This window comes from Mirounga leonina, unplaced genomic scaffold, assembly GCF_011800145.1.
Source record: "Mirounga leonina isolate KUSES-001 unplaced genomic scaffold, KU_Mleo_1.0 Mir_242, whole genome shotgun sequence".
Classification (NCBI taxonomy): Eukaryota; Metazoa; Chordata; class Mammalia; order Carnivora; family Phocidae; genus Mirounga; species Mirounga leonina.
Genome location: NW_023270627.1, coordinates 798608 through 820469, shown reverse-complemented (window position 1 = coordinate 820469; position 21862 = coordinate 798608). Strand labels below are relative to the sequence as shown.

The 21862-nt window shown below is 39.5% G+C and overlaps 1 protein-coding gene across 1 annotated transcript; it reads left to right on the top strand.

Moving 5' to 3' along the window:
- Positions 1–20627: 20627 nt before the first annotated feature.
- Positions 20628–21500, top strand: LOC118026565 (BCL2/adenovirus E1B 19 kDa protein-interacting protein 3-like). Its single transcript, XM_035029476.1, has one exon. It carries the CDS (start codon positions 20685–20687, stop codon positions 21348–21350), a length of 666 nt encoding a protein of 221 aa, XP_034885367.1. The 5' UTR covers positions 20628–20684; the 3' UTR covers positions 21351–21500.
- Positions 21501–21862: the final 362 nt, after the last annotated feature.

Here is a 21862-nt window from a genome sequence, read left to right as displayed (position 1 = left end):
TGTGTTTGTGTGTGTGTGTGTGTGTGTGTTTAGAGAGAGAGAAAGAACAGGGAGGAGGAGTTGTGTGCAGAGGGGGAGGGAGAGAGAAGAGAGAATCTTAAGCAGGCTCCATACCCAGTGCAGAGCACCCCACCCCCACCCCCAACAGGGCTCAATCTCCTGATCCTGAGATCATAACCTGAGCCAAAATCAAGAGTTGGACGCTTAACCAACTGAGCCACCCAGGTGCCCCTAGAATTATGTTTTTAACTGGCTCTAACTCCAAAATCGAAATCCCCTTTGACTACTGAGATAAGTGTGGGAGTTGCTTTAGGCAGAAGGGCTTCCAAGTGTGAGTAACATAACCCACTTCCCATATGTACTCATGTGCCTAAAATCATAGCAATTTATCCATCACCCAAGACAACAGTTCCACTCTCAGGAGAATTACTACTCGCACAGCAAGCTGAATAGCGTTAAATATTTTATGGGAGAATTTTGTTATTCAGATCCCCAGTGTGAGGATAATGCTTCTGGAATTTGGGTATGTTATGAACTATTGTGTAGTTGTTTAAATCTTTGATAATAATAATAAGAATTGGATACAGGGTTGAAATGCATTTGATCATCTCCAAACATTCTTTCAGTCAATAGTTTCAACCTTCTGTCTTTTGGCAAAGAGTATGGGAAAAATGAAAGGATACAGATTTTGGAGTCAATAAATCTGGAATTAGACCCAGACTACCACATTATCCTGAATTTTATTTTCCTCAACTGTAAAATGGGAATATCAATACACATCTCAAGGATTTGGGGGAAGCTTTATGTCTTATGAAAAGTACCTAGAAATAAGGGAGCCTCTGTGGTCCATTTCGTTAAGCCTCTGACTCTTGATCTCAAGCTCAGGACTGGATCTTGGGGTTGTGAGTTCAAGTCTCATGTTGGACTCCATGCCCAGCATGGAGCCTACTTAAAAAAAAGAAAAGTAACTGGAATATGTCAAGTAAATGTTCACTTTATCTTTTCCATCAAATCTTTTGTCAGATATAGGAATCATGAACAAAATTAATTTATTTAAATTGCATTTCTAAGATACAGGGTTGAAATGACATTTCTAGTTAATACTTGTAAAGCAAAACAGCTGGTGGAGAATACTAATGGTGAAATGCCCGAGATTGACAGAATGGATGTGGGTTTGGTGTGACCCAGTGAACAATCAACATTTCTGACATCTGTCCACTATCTCAGGTCTCAGCATCTGGTCCCCCAGTAGGAATGGGTCACTACAGAACACTCTGGCTAGGAGCCTTCAGCCTCTCACATGAGTCATTATTCTTATCTCAATTTTATCATTGCCCACATGATTCCACATAAAAAGGAATTAAAATTTAGCGTAGAATAGACAATATAGTTAAAACTCTTATGTTACTTGGACATGATCTAAGTTTCATTTTTTTTTTAAATTAGTCTTTTTAGGGGCTCCTGGTTGGCTGACTCTTGGATTTGGCTTCAGTTGTGATCTCTGGGTTGTGATCTCGGGGTCATGGGATTGATCCCAAATCAGGCTCTGCGCTCAGCATGGGGTCTGCTGGAGATTCTCTCCCTCTTCCTCTCCCTCCCCCAACTCATGCTCGCTCTCTCTCTCAAATAAATAAACAAAATCTTTAAAAAATATTAGTCTTTTCAGCAGAATAACAAACTAAGGAAATGTTTGCTTTTAGGGACATTTCCCAGGTTATATATTATTTCAGTTTTTGCCAAAAAGAAACTATCTGATTATATTCAATTATCATAAACCAACATTTTCAAATTAACTAGTTAAGTTTAACATGTTATTTTTTAACTAATTAGAATATGTAGAATATGTAGCCAGAACCAATAAAACGGCAATAGGTATATGTGATGAAAAAATATGTATATGAAGAACAGTTTCTATTACAAGTGCCTGCTATAGGATGTGCCTTTTAGAGAAAGTTATTAGTCTAGAAAATGATAACTGAAATGTCAGCAATTATAACAATCTAGACCAGAGTGATTACAAAGGGAAATATAAAATTCCATGAAATCCCTGATTATCTACACCTAATTCTTATTGAGTTGTGGCTTGAGTGTTGATACTCTTTGCTACAAATCTTTTCATTCATTTCCTGGAGCCTACACGGATTGGATTGGGGGCTGGGTGCTGGGTGACACATTGTCTCAGGAGTTTCTGTCTTGGGTCTCAAAATCATTCTGAAAGAAGAATGCTTTCATCTTCCTTACTTTAGAGGGACACACAGCTCTGGCCAAAGTAGTAATTTCCATGACCATCCTATTAAGCTGCCTTGTTTGAACCAGAGATAATGGTCAAAACTGATTAAAATACAACACTTCACGTGCATTCCCCTGGGTTTCACTGTAAAATATAATTCTGTGCATTTCAAATTTATTTAGTTAAGTTTTTATAGCTAAATTTTCTGAGATGTTTTTCTTTTGCTAACTTGTATCATTTTAAATCACAAATATATTATTAAATAAGGTTAAACAAAGCTATTTCAGAGAGTAATCCATTCTGTTTATCTAGTTTGTCATCCTTTTTAATTTCTCCAAAGAACTAGAAGCCTGAATTGGCCCTACTCTAAGGACAAACTCCCTGGACCTTGTTCTGAGTTCTCACTGTCTTCTTTACCCCTCTCCAACTCCTCTCCCCCACGCCTCCTGGATATTTTGTTCCTTTGTCTTTTTAACCTTGGGAGATTAGCAGAAATTGCGTGAATACCTCAGCTATTCTGAGCAAAGAAAATAGATAAGCTGCACAATATGGGGAATGAGAGGAAGAACCTTGGAGAAAGAGGATACAGTTGTAAGGGTGGGAGAAGGTGGCTAAGTCTGGAACAGGCCAGAAGAAAGGCCAGCTCAGCTACCACAGGGAAATAAGCACACAGGGGAACTAGAAGGTGAAAAACAAACTTCCTTTAGGGCTGAAGAGAGGGAGAGCCCAGCAGGCTGGTCAGGGCCCCAGGTACCGCATCGAGAAAAGGGCCACAGTGTGGGGGTTAGGGTTTGGGGTGAGCCGAAAGAAGGAGTAACCCAGGGTCAGTATTCTCAGGTTGTCAGTTGGCTTTATTATCATGAAAGACAAGAATAAAACTAGTAAGGCCAATGAGGCCAATTCTGAGATCCCTGGCCTCCCTCGGTATGGTAAGATTTACAGAACATCTTGTAAACCCCCAATAACCTTGTCCTCCCCCAATAGTGTTCTCAATATCAAAGCCCATTTTGCTATATTTTAGGACGTGAGATCAGGGCTCTCTAGACAAGGAATTTACTACTCTACCTCCCAAGCATCTCCATAAAAGGGGAGAGATCAGAGGAAGAAGGGGAAGGAGAGCCTCAAGAGCTAGTTGATGGAACCCAAGGACTGGGAATGATGGGCACCTAGTCAATAAAGACAAGGGTGAGAGCACTTAAGTGAAGGAGAGGACTATGTGGAGAGGTGGTATAGGGACAAATCTCCACTGATGGCACCTACATGTGTTTTTCAGGAAAGCAGAAATCAAGGTCATCTGTCGAGAATAAGGGGAGAGGAGTTCAGGGGGGCTGAGCAGACTAATGATGGTTCATTATTATCAATAGTGTTCATCACTTAAAATCTTAAAGTATTTTTTAAATAAAAACTAAATATTTAATTTATCCTGGCCTGGTGGGTCACTAGCATAGAGACAAAAGAAAAAAGTTATCTCTACATCCAGTCATCTAACTAGGCTGAAAGACTCTAGGGACTACTGAGAGTATAGGTTTAGGAGAGAGAAGCAGAAAAAGCACTGGAACATTTATAAGAAAAACAAATGGGGTTAAAATTAGGGCTGAATGAAATGGTTGCAGTTTTTTTTTTTTTTTTTTTTTTTTTTATTGTTTCACTACTGTGTAACACAAACCTAGTATCATATAATCCAGTTCATAGAGAAACAAGTAAAACACTGTATAAATATTTACCAAAATCACACCAGAAAGAAATGAAATGTTATTGAGATGATATGTATATATTTCTAGAAAATGCATATTTGCTGCTTTTTATTTTCATCTTCTATAAGCAATGGCAGCACTGAGAGACTTTGAACATACGGTCTCAACCAATTCATATTCTATTCTCATTGGATATTCCTGGATCACAGAGAGATTGTTAAACTCATCTGGTACATTTTGATTTAGGAAAACAAAACAAAAATACTCACCACCATCACACTATCCTGTAACCCTCAAAACCTCTTCTTCCTTTTCTGTTAACCTTTTTTGCCTTATTTCATTATGAAGGAGAGCCCCAAGCTTGAGGTTTTAGGTCCCCAAACACCAAAATCTAGGTATAGGATCTTGAGCCAGTGGCCCAACCTGCTTGGGCTTCCATCTTCCTATTAACAAAAATTTAAAAGGCCCCAGGTCTGGTTCTCTGTCTAGGACATTGGGAAGATATCCCTAAACCTCTGCCCTGCCTAGAGGCTTTGTTCTGACTCACAGGAGAGCTGAGAATCATGAGACTAATCTTTACAGCTGAGAAGGCAACCTGGATTCTTGGACACTGCAGAGTAAAGATCCTGAGCTTAGGTCCTAAGAGATGAGACTTGCTGTCTGAAAGGACTTCTGGAGATTCGGAGTCATTTAATGGAAATATTAAAGCGAATGTGACCTTATCCTGTATTCACAGGACTGGGACATCTGGACCACATATGCCTTATCTCATTTAACTTTATAACAGACCAGTGAGAAAGGAATTACCATTCTCAAATTATAGGCAAGGAAGCTGGGATGTGATGAGTGAAACATCTTCTTCAAGATCATCCAGTCAAAAGTGCAGAGCTGAGGTTCTAACCAGCAATTTCTCAGAACATTCTTTTCGTCCTGTAGGACCACTCTGCTTCATAGAGGCCCTCTGTCCGGGAATATTGAGCTAGCATATTGTTAAAATAGAAGATTCATACTTGCTATTGCTTTTTGGTTGGTTTTTAACACTTCAGGCACAACCGTATATCCCTTTGGGTATTTACATAATTATTTACGTGTTTGCTTCCTGCTCTGAACTGTAAATTTTTCAAGGATAGGGGCTGTGTCATACTCATCATCAGCTCTCCAATAGCAAGGAGGATTTTTCCAACAAAGTGTTTGCTGAGTGACTTGCTGCGTATATGAATGAGTAAATGAATGAATGAATGAACGTGCAAGTGTGCGTTTTATATCCCTTGTTAATATGTGCAATTCTGACAAGTTGTGGAAAGTAACTCTTTTTGATCTCTCATAGCCCCCAACATAGAGCTCAGTAAATGATGCTTGATGAAATGATTAAATTTTTTTGATTGAAATTTCTGGTATGATCTTAAGTTCACTGACTTTTGAATTGTTTCCTTTTAAGTGCATGTTGCACCATATTAGTTGATGTCAATACACTACAAATCAAGAACAATATTAAGAAGACTCTGTAAGAGAAGCCAATAGTTAGGATAAGTAACATTAAATAAAATATAGTTTCCTACATGGTCCAGCTGTTCCTATAAGAGCTTCTACTTTCTGTTACTTCAAATAGCAAAATATCTGGTCACTCACCAGGAATTAGAGATTCTGTACTAGTAATTGCATACAACTTATTTTTTAGAATAATCCCTATTTCATAGAGTATGTATTTTCTTTATTCTCTTTTTAGAAAATCACTATTCTCACTAATTCACAATTAACATCACAAAAATTCATGTAAGGGGCCACACAAACATTTGCCCAGCCCCAAATTCCACATGGCCTCAGTTAACTCCTCTACAGGAAGAGCATCCCCTGCCATTTTCCTTCCTGCCCCCCCCCCCCCCCCCCGAGAGAAATAGAGAGCCCAGGGCTTTGGGGGTTTGGGCAGAGGGAGAAGGAGAGAATCTTAAGCAGGCTCCACACCCAGCATGGAGCCCGAACCAGGGCTCAATCCCATGACCCTGAAATCAAGAGTCGGAGGCTTAACCAACTGAGCCACCCAGGCACCCCTCTTTTTATTCAATTTAAACTTCTTTGTTAGGTTAATCCATCTGCAAACCTGCCCTGCTTCAGCACCTCATTGAAACCCTCCCAAAGCTCAAGGTCACTCGGGATCTGGGCTCACTCCAAAATCTCTCATCTCATGGTAGCCAGGACCAAACTGCTGTTGGTATGTCTAAGGGGCTTCCTCCAGCTTCTAGTCAGGATGTCAAACCTTGAGGGCTCAGCTTTTATTCCTCTACTGTAGGCCGCAGGGATGGCAGGACAGAACCTACACCTGGAATCGTTGCCATCCGGGCCATCAGACCTGGCTGCAAGGGCGCGGTACCAGGTGAGCTCACTGGAGAGAGTAGGACCATATTGGTGGCTGAGCTGCTCGTGCTGTCCTGGGGACCGCTCTCACCTGAGCATACAGCTGTCTAGGGTGCTCCGGCTTCCAGTGGGCATTGCAACTCCTCAATAATTTGGCTCCTAGAAGTGTGCAACTCCCAGTGTTCCTTTATTTTTCAACCTTCATCAAACTTCTATTGGGTACTCCGTGATATAAAGTCAACCCCCTATTTTTACTACTTATAAAACCCATATCATAAAGACAAACTTTTCTTATATAATTATGATACAAGTCACTCAATGTTCCCTTCCTAGATTTTATTTAAAATATGAACGTAGTCAGTTCAAATATGTCTCAAAACTGATTTTTATTTCAAAAAATTAAATGCAAGCTGTCCTTTAGAACCAGTCATCATATCTTACACCATTATATCTGAACTTTCAGTTTTATCAGAGCTTCTTTCCTTCAACAGTAAGGTAGGAACAGCTTACCAACATCCTCAGCCTCCAGCCTTGCTAAGAAGATTAAGCGTTCTTTCATATAAAATCTCCATCTCAATGTTTACGTGAACTGTCAACTTCTCTATATCCCTTTGTTCATCTTTTCCAAGGATAACTCCTCTCTGTTCCAGATTCCTTCCCTCCAGCTGTGCCCAGACAGCCTTCAGCTTTTTCCCTTTTGTCTACAAATTGCCTCCGGTCTATTCTGTGCTGAAACAAACTTTTCTTCTCCCTTTTTTTATGTTTCCATTTACTGGTATTTGTCTTCTTTCTGCTGCTGTTAAACTACTTGAAAAATTAGTATGAACTAAGCTCTTATCTTTACTTCCTCAACACCCACTCACTTCTCTAAAGTAACTTTTTATTGCTGTATAACACATATACATAAAAATGCACAAACAGGGGCGCCTGGGTGGCTCAGTCGGTTAAGCGTCTGCCTTCGGCTCAGGTCAAGATCCCAGGGTCCTGGGATGGAGTCCCACATCGGGCTCCCTGCTCTGCGAGGAGCCTGCTTCTCCCTCTGCCTGCCGCTCCCCCTGCTTGTGCACTCTCTCTGTCAAGTAAATAAATAAAATATTTTTTTAAAATGCGCAAACTGCCACTTCACTACTCAGTAGAATGGCTGCTATCCAAATATGTATATATATATCAGAAACAACAAGTGTTGGCAAGGCTGTGAAGAAACTGGAATCATTGTGCACTGTTGGTGAGGATGCAAAATGGTATTACTCCTGTGGGAAATAATATGGAGGTTCCTAAAAAATTAAAAATAGAATTACCATGTGATCCAACAATTCCACTTCTAGGTTTCTACCCCAAAGAATTGAAAGCAGGGTGTTGAAGAGATATTTGTGCACCCAATAGCTAAAACATGGAAGCAAACAGTGTCCATCCACAGATGAATGGATAAGCAAATTGTGGTATACAGTGGACTAGTATTCAGCCTTAGAAAGGAAATTTCTACAACATGGATGAACCTTGAGGACAATATGCTACATGAAATGAGCCCAGCCACAAAAGACAAATACTGTATGATTCCACTCACATGAGGCACTTAGAATAGTCGAAAGCATAAAGGCAGAAAGTAGAATGGTGGTTGTCAGGGGTTGGGGGGATGAGAGAATGGGGAGTTACTGTTTAATGCATACAAAATTTCACTTTGACAAGACAAAGAGAGTTATGGGATTTGGATGGGGTGATGATGGTTGCACAACAATGTGAATGTATTTCTAAAATTATATTATTTTAGGTCTTACATTTAAGGCTATGATCCATTTTAAGATAACTTTGTGCTAACCAGTGTGAGGTGTGAGGTAAGGGTCTAAGTTCATCTTTTTGGATGTGGATATCCAGTTCTCCTAGCGCCATTTGTTGAACAGACTCCTTTCCTCAGTAAATTACCCTAACACCTTTCTTAAATCAGTTGTGTAGAATATAAGGATTTCTTTCTTGGGTCTGTTCCATCATTTTGTAGTTCTATGTCTATTCTTATTGCCAGTTCCATGCTTTCATGATAGCTGTAGCTCTATGGTAAGTTTCAAAATCAGAAAGTGAAAGCTCTCCAGTTTTATTCTTCTTTTTAGAAGTTTTTTTTTTGTTTTTTGTTTTTTTTTGGCCAATCTAGGTATTTTCATATAGATGTTAAGACTGTCAATCTCTAAAACAAAAACAAACCCACAAAAACCTGCTGGAATTTTCAAAGGAGTTAAATTAAGTCTATAGCATCTTTTCATTTCTGATACAAATCCTGCTTGGCGTGATTCTTTTAATGTACTGCTGGTTTTATTTGCTATTATTTTACATATGATGTTAAAGGGCCACATAATTTAAGTAAACTATCATTTTTTTCCTTCCTTCTTTTCAAATGAATCTTAGATCTAATATTGATCAGTATTAGTATCTGTACTCACTAGCTGAGAAATTTTCCGTAGTTTTGTATGTTAAGAACTCTTGAAGTCATTCTACTAAAACTATAATGAACGAAATTGTTTACTATCCTTTTGTTCTTGATCAGATATATCAGGCATGATTATCTTATTAGGCTTTCCAAAATATTATCTATTTTTAAGTTAAGTATACTGATACTGAATTTGCCCTCCATCTCATTGAATTCTGCTATTTTATACTTATCTCAAGAGTTGTTGTGTAATATCCTCATCTTTATTCATTTCCTTGTTTCTAGTTTATAATTTTTACTTTGTTTTCCTCTTGAGCCTAATAGTTATCTTTTTGTTATTAATAGCACTGCATTCTCGCCAGTGACTGGTCTGTAGAATCTGTGTTTTTTTGTTTTTGTTTTTTTTTAGAGAGAGGGAGAGAGAAAGAGAGAGAGCATGCAAGTGGGGTGGGAGAGGGGCAGAGGGGAAGGGAGAGAGAGTATCTCAAGCAGGCTCCAATGTGGAGCCTGACATGGGGCTTCATCTCATGACCCTGAGATCATGACCTGAGCTGAAGTCAAGAGTTGAACGTTTAACCTACTGAGCCACCCAGGCGCCCCTAGAATCTGTGTTTTTAAGAATTTATTGCAATTTTGTTTATGGTTTAATTTAACCTACTTTTTAACATTCTACGTAGGCTTAAAAAACTATTATGCATTGGGCCAAAAGTCTATTTAAATCCAAAAGATCAAACTTGTTAATTGTGCTATTCAAATTCTATACATCCATACCTAATTTTTTTTTCTCTTCGATTTATTAGTTCATGAGATGTATTTTTTTTAAAGATTTTATTTATTTATTTGACAGAGAGAGAGAGCAAGAGCAGGAACACAAGCAGGGGGAGTGGGAGAGGGAGTTCAAGAGATGTATTGAGTTTCCCACAATAGTTGCGGGTATATCACGTTTTTAATCTCTATTATTTGTTGCTTCATTTAACTTAATGATGTGTAGTTAATTACATATTTATAGTAGATATATTCTTGATTGATTTCTCTCCCATTAGAGAATCAATTTTTGTCCCATATAATAAATCTTACATTGAATTCTATCTTGTGTGGTGCTGCTATTACTACTCTTGCCCTTTATCTTTGTTAATGCTTATCTAATATATCTTATCCATCCCTTTGATTTATACCTTGTTCTGTCATATTTTCAGGAGTGCTTCTTGAAAACAACCTATAACTGAACTCAGATCACATACTGAACCTCTCTGTGTTTTATTAGGAAAACTTAACCAATTAATTCATAATGCTGTTATTAATGATGTTCCTGGACTTAATAATGTCATTGTATTACTTTTCTGTACTTACTGGTTATTTTTTTTTCTTTCTTTCTTTTGGGGGGGGTTCTTTTTGTTTCCTTTTGTCTTTTGTTAGATTAATGGATGATTATTTGTTCCATATTTTCCTATTTTGTTGGGAAATTGTTCATCCTAAAGCCTTTCATTTCTTACATACATATTTTCCTAACATGCATTTTATTTTCTAGATGTAGAATATTCTTGTCATCTTCATGTAAAGCAAGAACATTTAAACACTTTCACCTCCCTCCAACCTGTGTAGCTTGTTGTCTGAGAGGGAAGCCTCCCTGTCACTCCCATTCATTGGTATCTCTCTGACATCCTGTCTATCCCTGGAGCTCAGCACCCACCCTGATGCTTTCCTTTGTGGACAAAAAGCTCTGTTGTCCATGGTTTTGTAGAAGGAGGGAAGGTCAAATTATCTTACAGCTCAAGATGCAATTCTCCAGGAATTACCCTGAAAACTACCATAAGGTCCCCTTCTGTTCCCTGCTTTTTGCCTTTAGGGTTTTAGTGCTTTTGACTTATCCCGTCTAGACAGCATATTTGATGAGCTGAGATGCCCCCCACTTATATTTCTCTATAGACCTCATCCTGATTGATATATATCAAAGATTCTTCAAAATTACTGGTGCATTGATTGGAATCTTCTTGTTTTCCTATACTATTATGGATTTTTTTCTTTTTTAACATAATGTTTACATAGATAATTGTTGCAACTGAGGGAAGGCATAGGCACTTAGTCTGCCATTTTACCCATTCTCATTTCTCTCTGACTGTGTCCCCTGTGATACCCTGGGTATGCATTCACTGAATAACCCTTATGGGTTTTTATCTTTTGTTTTTCTTCCTTCAAGCCTTGCCTAGTCTAGTGAGACTCTTGCTAGACAGTTCTTTGCTCAACTCGAGGACATTCTGTTCCTTGAAGACATCCCTGATCTCCATGTCCAAATGTTAATATTCTTTTACAGTGAGTCTTTATGGTCCTTAATATGAATCTCTGTTATAACTAAGTTATAAGATACAGCATAATTTATTATCTGTGAACTTATTTCTCCTTCACACCAAGTACAGTGTCTCTTATCTTTTTTTGTTTTGTTTTGTTTTTAAAGATTTTATTCATTTATTTGACAGAGAGACAGCGAGAGAGGGAACACAAGCAGGGAGAGTGGGAGGGGGAGAAGCAGGGTTCCCAGCTGAGCAGGGAGCCCGATGTGGGGCTTGATCCCAGAACCCTGGGGTCATGACCTGAGCCGAAGGCAGATGCTTAACGACTGAGCCACCCAGGCTCAGTGTCTCTTATCTTTGTATTTCCATTGCACATAATAATGCTTTCCACATAGAAGGGACCATTATCTGCGACTGAAATTGAATTAATCTGAATTTGTAGCCAGTTTCCACCAATTAAAGAAAGTTCATCTTTACACTGTGCTTGGGCTGACTGTTCTATGATATCTTTTTTTGAACTTGATTATGTAGTGTTCCTTAGAACATCAAACAGTATTTGTTGAGAGGCACAACAAAAAAGTAGGAAGGGAAAAATGAAGGGGGGGAATCGGAGGGGGAGATGAACCATGAGAGACTGTGGACTCCGAGAAACAAACTGAGAGTTCTAGAGGGGAGGGAGTGGCGGGATGGGTTAGCCTGGTGATGAGTATTTTTTTTTTTAATTTTTTTTAAGATTTTTTTTATTTCTTTATTTGAGACAGAGAGAATGAGAGAGAGAGAGCACATGAGAGGGGGGAGGGTCAGAGGCAGAAGCAGGCTCCCCGCCGAGCAGGGAGCCCGACGCGGGACTCGATCCAGGGACTCCAGGATCATGACCTGAGCCGAAGGCAGTCGCTTAACCAACTGAGCCACCCAGGCGCCCAGCCTGGTGATGAGTATTAAAGAGGGCACGTATTGAATAGAGCACTGGATGTTATACGCAAACAATGAATCATGGAACACTACATCAAAAACTAATGATGTAATGTATGATGATTAACATAACATAATAAAATAAAATTTAAAAAAATTGTTCTTGTGATTAACTCATCCTTAAAATTGTCTTTCTCATACCCTACATTTGTGTATTAAGAGCCCCAAAGAGAATATTTAAAAAATTTTTGACTTGCTTATCACTTATAGACATTAGCTGATATGATATTTCCTTAAACAATGCTATCCATCTAGCACATATGTCTTAATCTCTTGCAGAGGGTGCCACACTGACACATATTACCATTTATCACAACACTGCCCCTAATCATCCATGCTGTTCAACCTCATCAGAAGTCCTTCCATCAAAATGTGTCTCTATGGTAACACAAGCCAGATTTGGCCATTTGGTCTCTGTTTGGAACACAAAGGTCACTTGAGTATTTATGACATTTGGATTTTGGAGTGTATTTCCAAAACTACAAATTCTGCATGGTTTTGACATTTGCATACACTCTTTATTAATAGTATTTTTCCTTGGTACACATGTATGTTTCAATTTGAAATTATATTTGTTTATTGGAAATGAAAGCAACCAATGTAACCAATTTTAATGGGACTCACTCTTCTTTCTTCATTACATTTCTTTCTAGAAAATTATACTTTGTGTTATGTAAGAAAATCATTGTAAAATGTAAATCACTGAGATTGCTATAAGTATCTCAAACTGACAAAACTGAAAAATTGATCATTGATTATTTTATAATGTTCTCTTTTTCCTCAAAATACAATTGCATCTTGAATTTTACTGAAATGGGGTAACAGAATTATTCAATTTAGCATACATTGTTATCTTTTTATATCCAAGAAGGACTTGATTTGTGGATGGGAAGAGCAAATATGTGTTCATTGAAATATAATCACTTGCACTGAAATTAGAAATTGTCTAAAAAAGTAAAAGCTAAGTCTTTCATAAAAGGTTTAGAACTCTAGAATATTGCAAAAGGAAATCTGAATATAATAAAAAGTATAGTTGTTTCTGGGTAATAAGATTCAATATCTCAGAGCCAATACTTTCCAAATACATCTATTTAAAATAATAATAGCTAGGGGCGCCTGGGTGGCTCGTTCAGTTAAGTATCTGATTCTTGATTTTGGCTCAGGTCATGATCTCAGGGTCCTGGGATCAAGCCCGCATTGGGCTCCACATTCAGCAGGGAGTCTGCTTGAGGATTCTCTCTCTCTCCCTCTCCCTCTGGCACTCCCCCTTCTCACATGCTCTCTCTCTCTCTCTCCCTGAATTAAATAAATATAAAAAAATTAATTAAAATTAAAAATAAGAAAATAATAATAGTTAATACTTAAGCAAGCACTTTCTCTGTGCCTGATTATATTCTAAATGCTTTAGACATATCAACTCATGGCAACCCTGAGAAGTTGATGCTATAATATTCCTCATTTTACTAATGAAAAACTGATACCCAGAAGAGTAATAACTTGCCCGTAGTCATATAGCTACTAATTGGCATACTCTGGGTTTAAAGAAAGCCAGGCAGTCTGGGTCACAGCCTAAGTTAAACTGCCCATAGCAATCTAAATGAGGGAGATTCTAATCAAAATCTAAATAAGATGATTTCCTGAGAATTTTTTAATGTAGATTTTATCTAAAGGAATAAGCATCTGAGAGTAGCTATAAAAAGTCTCCAAAAAGAAGAACTTAGGAGATATTTAAGTGTTTCAAAAAACAGAAAACTAGTTTAAGCAGGAGTTTTCAAAATTATGGATTTTATTTTTCTCAACAATTTTCTTAAGCAGGAACCTCTGTAGGCAGTTGAGGACCAGTATGGTGGTCCAATGATACCTTCAAGAGAAAACGGGCACTCTCTAGATTTCCTCTGAGCTAACCTCAGTGAGTGTCTTAATTCTCAAGCTGATTCCTTTACATTTCAAGATGGCTGCTCTCCATCCCTTTTCTGTGAGGCTCCATATCACTTTTGGGTTCCAGTAAGCAAGAAGGAGATGAGCAAGAGTGAAAAAGACATAAGCCAGATGAGTTGACTCCTTCTAATGAACTTTCTCAGAAACCACTCAGAGTGGTTTTCACTTAGACTACAGCTGCCTAGACCTGACACATAACCAAATCTAACTGCAAGGAATGCTGGCTTTTTAATAAAAAAATTTTAAGCAGGTTTTTGACTAGACACATAGTAAAGAAATGATGTTGGAGAAGCTCTAGAATAGCTTTACTGCAAGTCTAGGTTAGCCCTGCTAATAAGGCTTAGTGTACCCTGGCCATTCAAGGAGGTTTGTCACTGGCTAGTCAGGACTCAACTGTTTGGAAATCTTCAGTTTACATCTCCCTGGTAGTTCTTTGCTCTGCTTCATGAAATTTCAGCCCAAAGAGACATATTTCTGTGTAGCTCCCTCTTTTCCAGTACTCTTTCTGGAAAATTAGCTGCATGAGCCTTCATGAACCTCACAGCCTCCGCCAATGCAACTCAGGGAGTCCTATTCTGCTTGCATTCCCCCCTTATGACACGGTCCTGAGGTACTTCTTGACAGAAATCTGGGGCAATTAAGGGCTCATATGACTTGTTTACTTTGTCTTAGGTATCCCAACCATGCGCTGTCAACCAATGTCTCAAAACCCTTTGTCAGGTTTTCCAGTTGTTTCCAAGGGAAGGCAAACCTAGTGTCACTTGCTACACTACAGAGGAAGCAGGGGCTCTCTGAAGGTCCTTTTCATCATTTAAGTCATGCTTCCTGACACTAAAAAGAGAAATAACTTCCCTCTTTTCAGTTATATATAACTCTCCCTTTGTTGATAAGTTGCTTGGAAAACAAAATACATTTATTACAGAAATCTCATTAAATATTTGCACATTTGCCAAAGATGTGGGTTCCATGGCCTAAGATTTTAAACACAATTTATAATACTGAGTTGGCAAGAAAATGCCTGAAGCATTCCAGATAACGTCCAAATGTGACAAGATGACCTATATGCCACTAATCCTCTGTTGTCACAGAGGCCTTGCTTCCAAAAGCAGACCCCAATTATCCCAAATCTTTTGGAAATTATAATTATGTATAACTTTGAGGTTATAATTACATAAATCTGTCACATCTCTTGGTAAATGCGCTATTGCATATTTGTCTTCCACATTAAGTAAAATTTAGGTTACCATTTCGAGAACTTTACAGATTATTTTGCAACGGACCTCAAGATGGAGGCCATGTGACTAGGATTCACAAATATTGTCATGAGTACAGCTCTTTCATTTCTGATAAGCAACAACTTCTGTGATTATATTAAATATATAATACATTAATATAGTAACACATGTAATATGAGAATCTAGGGTTAATTACAAGTCAATGTGAAGTTTTCATGATTGTGTTCTTGTTTTTATTTGTATTTTGTTTTGTTTACTATTCAAAGTGCTTTTAAGTGTCTCTCTAGATATGTCTAACTCGAGGAGTTGAAGATGTTAGCTCTCATAAAGAAGAAAGAACTCTCTGCATAAAATGATTAGATTAGTAGCAAAAAGGCTGGCCTGTACTACATCTCTTATCTTAGGATCATAGCTAAGAAAGATCCAGTTAAATCCATTGGGTGAAGATTGACTGGAGCTGTTTCTAGACATGATTTCTTGGGTTAGCCACACACTATAAAAGCAGGTTCCAGGGACACCTTGGTGGCTCTGTCGGTTGAGCATCTGACTCTTGATTTTGGCTCAGGTTATCATCTCAGGGTCGTGAGATCGACCCCACATGGGGTTCCAAGCAGAGCGGGAAGTCTGCGTGAGACTCTCTCTCTGTGTCCCTCCCCCACTCTCACTCTCTCTCTCAAAAAAAAAAGAAAGAAAGAAAGAAGAAAAACAATGAGAACAACAACAAGAACAGGTTCCAGAAGAGAAGTCAGTCAAGTAAAAAGTGTTTGACATCCAGAACCTAGGGGACCGGACATAAAGCATGAAGTATTCTGTGTAGTTGACATGGTGGCAACAGAGGAGGACAAGCAGAAAGGACCACATGTAATTCCAAAGCAAAGGCATTTAGAATCAGGCAAGCAGAGAGAATTAGCATTGAGGGAAATCTATCACAGCAGAGCAGGAACCCAGCAGAGTATCTAGGATTTGGGGCAATGGTGCAAGATTAGAAAGAGAAACACAGTCTTTATTTCTAGAAGAACAATAGTACTAGGAGAGCAGCAAGACAGAACATTTAGGGTTCAAGTCAAACTGGCAAAAGGACCCATTCAGAGTCTCAAAGTGTCAGACAAGAACCCTCCAAATCATTTGATCTCCAATATAGGCTTATTTTTGCAACTTTTTATGAAGCTGAGCATGATGGAGGGAGGCAAGAGGCAGAGCTATGGGAAGAAAAAAGAAGACACTGGGTGGGGACACTGGCAGGCCAGAAACCACCAGCCTGCCTGCCATGTGCTTAAATGTCTCATATTTAAAATAATTGGGGGTTTTGTTTTTTTTTTTTTTAGAGGCTCTGTTAAAAAACATGACTGGAGAGATAACACTTTAAGCTCCTAAGAGACCAGCCTTTAGCATATATTGGTTTATCAGATTAGCTGTTAGTTTCAAACGGAGAGAGTAAGGTCCTGAGGGAATGAAATTTAGATATTAGATTTAAAGGATATTTGAAGGAAATAGAGTTCCAGAGCAGGTAATTTTATACATATTGAAAATTAGGGAGAAATTTGTCTTTTATGCCCCTCATTTCACATTTCCCTCTAGGCAACATGCATTGAGAATTTACTATGTGCCAGACACTTCCAAAGCCCTTCAAACACATTATTTCATTTAATCCTCCAACCCTATGGGTACGTCTTATCATTTCCATACTAGAACTAGGAAAACCAAAAAAATTTCCCAATTCTAAACAGCTAGAAAGTTGCAGAACTGGAATTCAAACTCATCTGTGTTCAATGACCTGATTGTTCTTACAAGAGGGTCTTTCAAAGGTCCAAGTGAGAGGCTTTGATAATTTCAGTAGGGAAGGTGTTATTAGGAATGATGGGATGGGACTGGGGCAAAAAAAACCCTACAACCACCCACAAGTGGCATGGAGAACAGTTCAACAGTCAGTTGCTAGTTGTTGTGTGCCAACAATTATCAGAGGTTGTGCTAGGTCCTAGGGATACTGTCATGAGAAACCAGACATGACCCAGACTTCATGGGGCCGCCTAGCGGGGAGAAAACATTCAACTGATAGTGATAAATAACTGTAAATCAGTCTCAACTTTACAAAGAGTTGAAAACAAAGGTGATGGGTGATGGTTGCTGAGACACCTGTTTTTGACGACTTGTATTTAAACAAAAAGGAGAGAAGGAAAAATGATGCTGGAGGTGGGAGAGAATGGAGGTAGGAAAGAGGAGGAAGAGTAGTTTTGTGAGGGAGAATGTGCTGAGATGGGTCTATGACGTGTTGAATTCAGGGTGAGTTTGAGACATCCAAGAATTGTCCACTAAGCACCTAGAGATAAGATCAGGGCCAGAAGCCAGGGAAAGAGATGCTGTCATGAGCCCCAGAGAAACACTTGGTACATAACCAAGCTGGATACGATGAAGGGGCTCTGGGCTCTCCAGGGCATGATCTTCAATCCTATCTAAGTCTACAGCAGCCCCTATGGAAGTGGGGGGGGGGGGGCTCATGAGGGGCAGGCAAACAAAGCTGGTAGCATGAGGTACCTGAAACTTTGTAAGGATCCCCTAAGAAAGCCATAGCCTCTTTTTAAATAAAAATAATAGTTAAGAAGAAGAACTAACACCACTTTGTGCTTCTGCTATGCTATCTGAGTTCGTCCTCCTAACACCAGGAAGAAACAGCAAGAAAACTGAGGCCCAGGGAGAGTAAGTAACTTCCCTGAATCCACACTATGAAGTCTGGATCCAAGATTTAAACTCAGATCGGGTTTTATTTTTATTATTTTTTAGTTTTTTAAAAGATTTTATTTATTTATTTGACAGAGAGAGAGACATAGCGAGAGAGGGAACATGAGCAGGGGGAGTGGGAGAGGGAGAAGCAGGCTTCCCGCTGAGCAGGGAGCCCGACGTGGGACTCGATCCCAGGACCCTGAGACCATGACCTGAGCTGAAGCCAGATGCTTAATGACTGAGCCACTCAGGCGCCCCTCAGATAGGGCTTTAATTGCGACTACAGATCAAGGGGAGAAAAAACAAAGGGACCCTTTCTTCCTTCAAGCCCTGGTGTAAATGGGAGAGAGTGAAGCTCCCTGTTTTATCTTGTAAAGAAGACAAAATGTATAACTTTATATCCCAGTGCTAGAGGGGAACTGATATTAGTCTGCATCTCTGAATCCCAAATATTTTAAATACATTTTATCCAGACCCTGATATTCTGAATATCATCTCGTCATCTCATACCTGATCCTTCCGAGGGGTCAAGATAGCAGGTGCTCCACCCATGGGTTCATAATAAACTCTTTGAGGCTGCTTCCATGAAAACTTGGCAGACTGGGGGGGAGGGGAAGATGTTAGGATACCAAAGGAGACATCAGAGGATAGCTAATACTGGAAAAATCGGCTTAACAAGAAACTTCCAAAGTAGCTTCTGAAGTCTATGGGAAGTTGGGCCAGGTTAACAAAATTCAGAAAGAACTGTCTCTTCTCTTAGCACTTGCTAGAAATGGAACATAACCATGGGAAATTACCTGACCTCTTTAACCTCTGTTCCCTCACTTATTTAATAGAGCTAATCTGAAAGTCACCCCATGTTTGCCTTTGTGAGGATTTAATGAGATAATGCTTCTATGCTCTCTGCATCGTGTCCAGTGCTGAACAAGGCCTCAATAAATGTTTGCCTTAAAAAAAAAAAAAATGAGCTAATGTACGTGAAAACATTTTATAAGCCCGAGGTACTATATCAATGCAATTATTTTTTAGATGCAGAAAAGAGAAAATAGACTTAATAGTGTATTGTGAATATGTAGGCTGTATGAAGACCTATTTCAAACTGAAATATTGATACTATTGTTTCTCTTTAAAGCTCTTATTTGTCATAACATAATTTTATCTAAAAGTCACTTAGTATTTTCTGCGCAAACGTACCAGTGCGGAACTGAATAATAAAAAAAACCTTGCACGTCTGAAAACAATATGAAACATTTAAGCACCAGTGACCTTGTATTCTCATCTAGCTTTGTGACTTGTTATCTTCCAACATCAATGTTTCCATTGTCACTCTGCTGTTTCAGATAACAATGCTTTCTGGACACTTGCCGGCTAGCCATTTAAGAAATTAGGGGCTTTTTAAAAAGTCTACCACTGTGTTGATTCCCAGCTATACAGTTACCATTTGTAAATCAGTGGAGCAAGAAATTAAGGACACACAGGCAGGCTTGCCTCTAGAATACCAATAACAATAAATGTACAAGATCACCTTGTTGTCTCTCTGCTGCCTATTGTTCATCCAACTAAAACACTGCCCCTCCAAAGAAGCATGATTGTCTTAATCACCAGGAGAAATAAACAAGGCACAGTGATAATCAGACTAGGATGTGATGAAATAAATTGCCTACATTTTTTAACACAAAAATGAAGATCTGGTTTTGTTTGTTTGTTTGTTTTTAAGGATTTTATTTATTCATTTGAGAGAGAGAGACAGAGAGAGTATAAGCAGGGAGAGGGGGAGGGAGAGAGGCAGAAGGAGAGGGAGAAGCAGACTCCCCACTGAGCAGGGAGCTTGATGCTCATGACCTGGAGATCATGACCTGAGCCGAAAAGCAGATGCTTAACCATCTGAGCCACCCAGATGCCCCCCAAGAAAGAATTCTTGAGACATCTTTGGTGCAAAAAGGTGGTTTTATTAAAGCACAGGGACAGGACCCATGGGCAGAAAGAACTGCTGCCTGAAGATCTGTTTTTAATGCATCGTTTTCTTTTTATTATATTCATAATGCATCGTTTTCATTGTAATTCTTAGGTCTTAACTCCTATGTTATCTGTAGTTGCTCCTTTGGTTCGCTTTGAAGTGCAAATTGTTTGGCTCCAATGATAGTTAATAAGGAGTAAACAAAAGAGAGGAGTAGAAGGTTGTTGAATTATATTACAACTGAGTGCCCTTAGTTTTTCTCTTTGGACCCAAATCTGCCTTCTCCCACCGTGTTGGTCATTCAAATCCTTGCAGATGCTCTGGCCAACTGTCCAGTTAGGAGGGAGCCACCAGTGTGGCTGAATTCTGCCAGTATGTTATAGATGGCATCTATAGTTCACTCAAGAATCCAGGGCAAGCAAAGGAAATAGGTACACTTGTAACAAAATTTGGGAAAGGACACAAAGTCCCCAAACTCCAATCATTTGACAGTGCTTCCAAATGTTCTGGGAGCAACACAATATCCGTCCATTGGCATGCAAGATTTCTGGTGTAGGGAAATTACCCTAACAGATATTAAAATATTAATATGCTTCAATATGAAATAATGAGGGGTGCCTGGGTGGCTCAGTCGTTAAGCGTCTGCCTTCGGCTCAGGTCATGGTCCCAGGGTCCTGGGATCGAGCCCCGCATTGGGCTCCCTGCTCCGTGGGAGGCCTGCTTCACCCTCTCCCACTCCCCCTGCTTGTGTTCCCTCTCTCACTGTGTCTCTCTCTGTCAAATAAAGAAATAAAATCTTTTTTTAAAAAAGCAATATGGAAGTGTTGCTGCCCGAGAACCAGAGGCGGTCTTGCTGCGGCCACAGCTCTTCCAGCCGCCTGACAATGTCGTCTCATTTAGTAGGGCAGCCGCCGCCCCCGCACAACAACAACAACAACAACAACTGCGAGGAAGGTGAACAGCCTTTGCCCCCGCCAGCCGGCCTCAACAGTTCCTGGGTGGAGCTACCCATGAACAGCAGCAATGGCAATGATAATGGCAATGGGGAAAATGGGGGACTAGAACATGTACCTTCCTCATCCTCTATCCACAATGGAGACATGGAGAAGATTCTTTTGGATGCACAACATGAATCAGGACAGAGTAGTTCAAGAGCCAGCTCTCACTGTGACAGCCCTTCCCCACAAGAAGATGGGCAGATTATGTTTGATGTGGAGATGCACACCAGCAGGGACCATAGCTCTCAGTCAGAAGAAGAAGTTCCAGAAGGAGAGAAAGAAGTCGATGCTTCAAAGAAAAGCGTCGACTGGGTGTCCGACTGGTCCAGTAGACCTGAAAACATTCCACCTAAAGAGTTCCACTTCAGACACCCCAAACACTCCGTCTCTTTAAGCATGAGGAAAAGTGGGGCCATGAAGAAAGGGGGTATTTTCTCCGCAGAATTCCTTAAGGTGTTCATTCCGTCTCTCTTCCTCTCTCATGTTTTGGCTTTGGGCCTAGGCATCTATATTGGGAAGCGACTGAGCACACCTTCTGCCAGCACCTACTGAAGGGAAGAACAGCCCCGGAGAAGCGGAGAAGCGTGTGACCTGTGAAGTGGTGTATTGTCACAGTAGTTTATTTGAACTTGAGACCATTGTAAGCATGACCCAGCCTACCACCCTATTTTTACATATCCAAGTTCCAGTAACTCTCAAACCCAGTATTTTATTCAAACTCTGTTGAGGCATTTTACTAACCTCATTCCCTTTTTGGCCTGTAAGACACTTGAGAATTTCCTAACAGAGTTTACTGTTATTTAGAAATTTGCAAGGGCTTCTTTTCCACAAATGCCACCAGCAGATTATAATTTTGTCAACAATGCTATCGTCTCCTTTTAGTGCCACCAGACTTAGACCTGCATCATTCATGGTATAAATTTTAGTCTTGCAAGATAACTACCATCTCTCTCTTCAAATGAGATCAGGTTAGCAAATGATAGAACAGCTTTTTGTTTTGTTTTGTTTTGTTTTGTTTCAAGGCAAAACAAACTTCCCTAAGCTTGAATTTATAGTTATTTAAA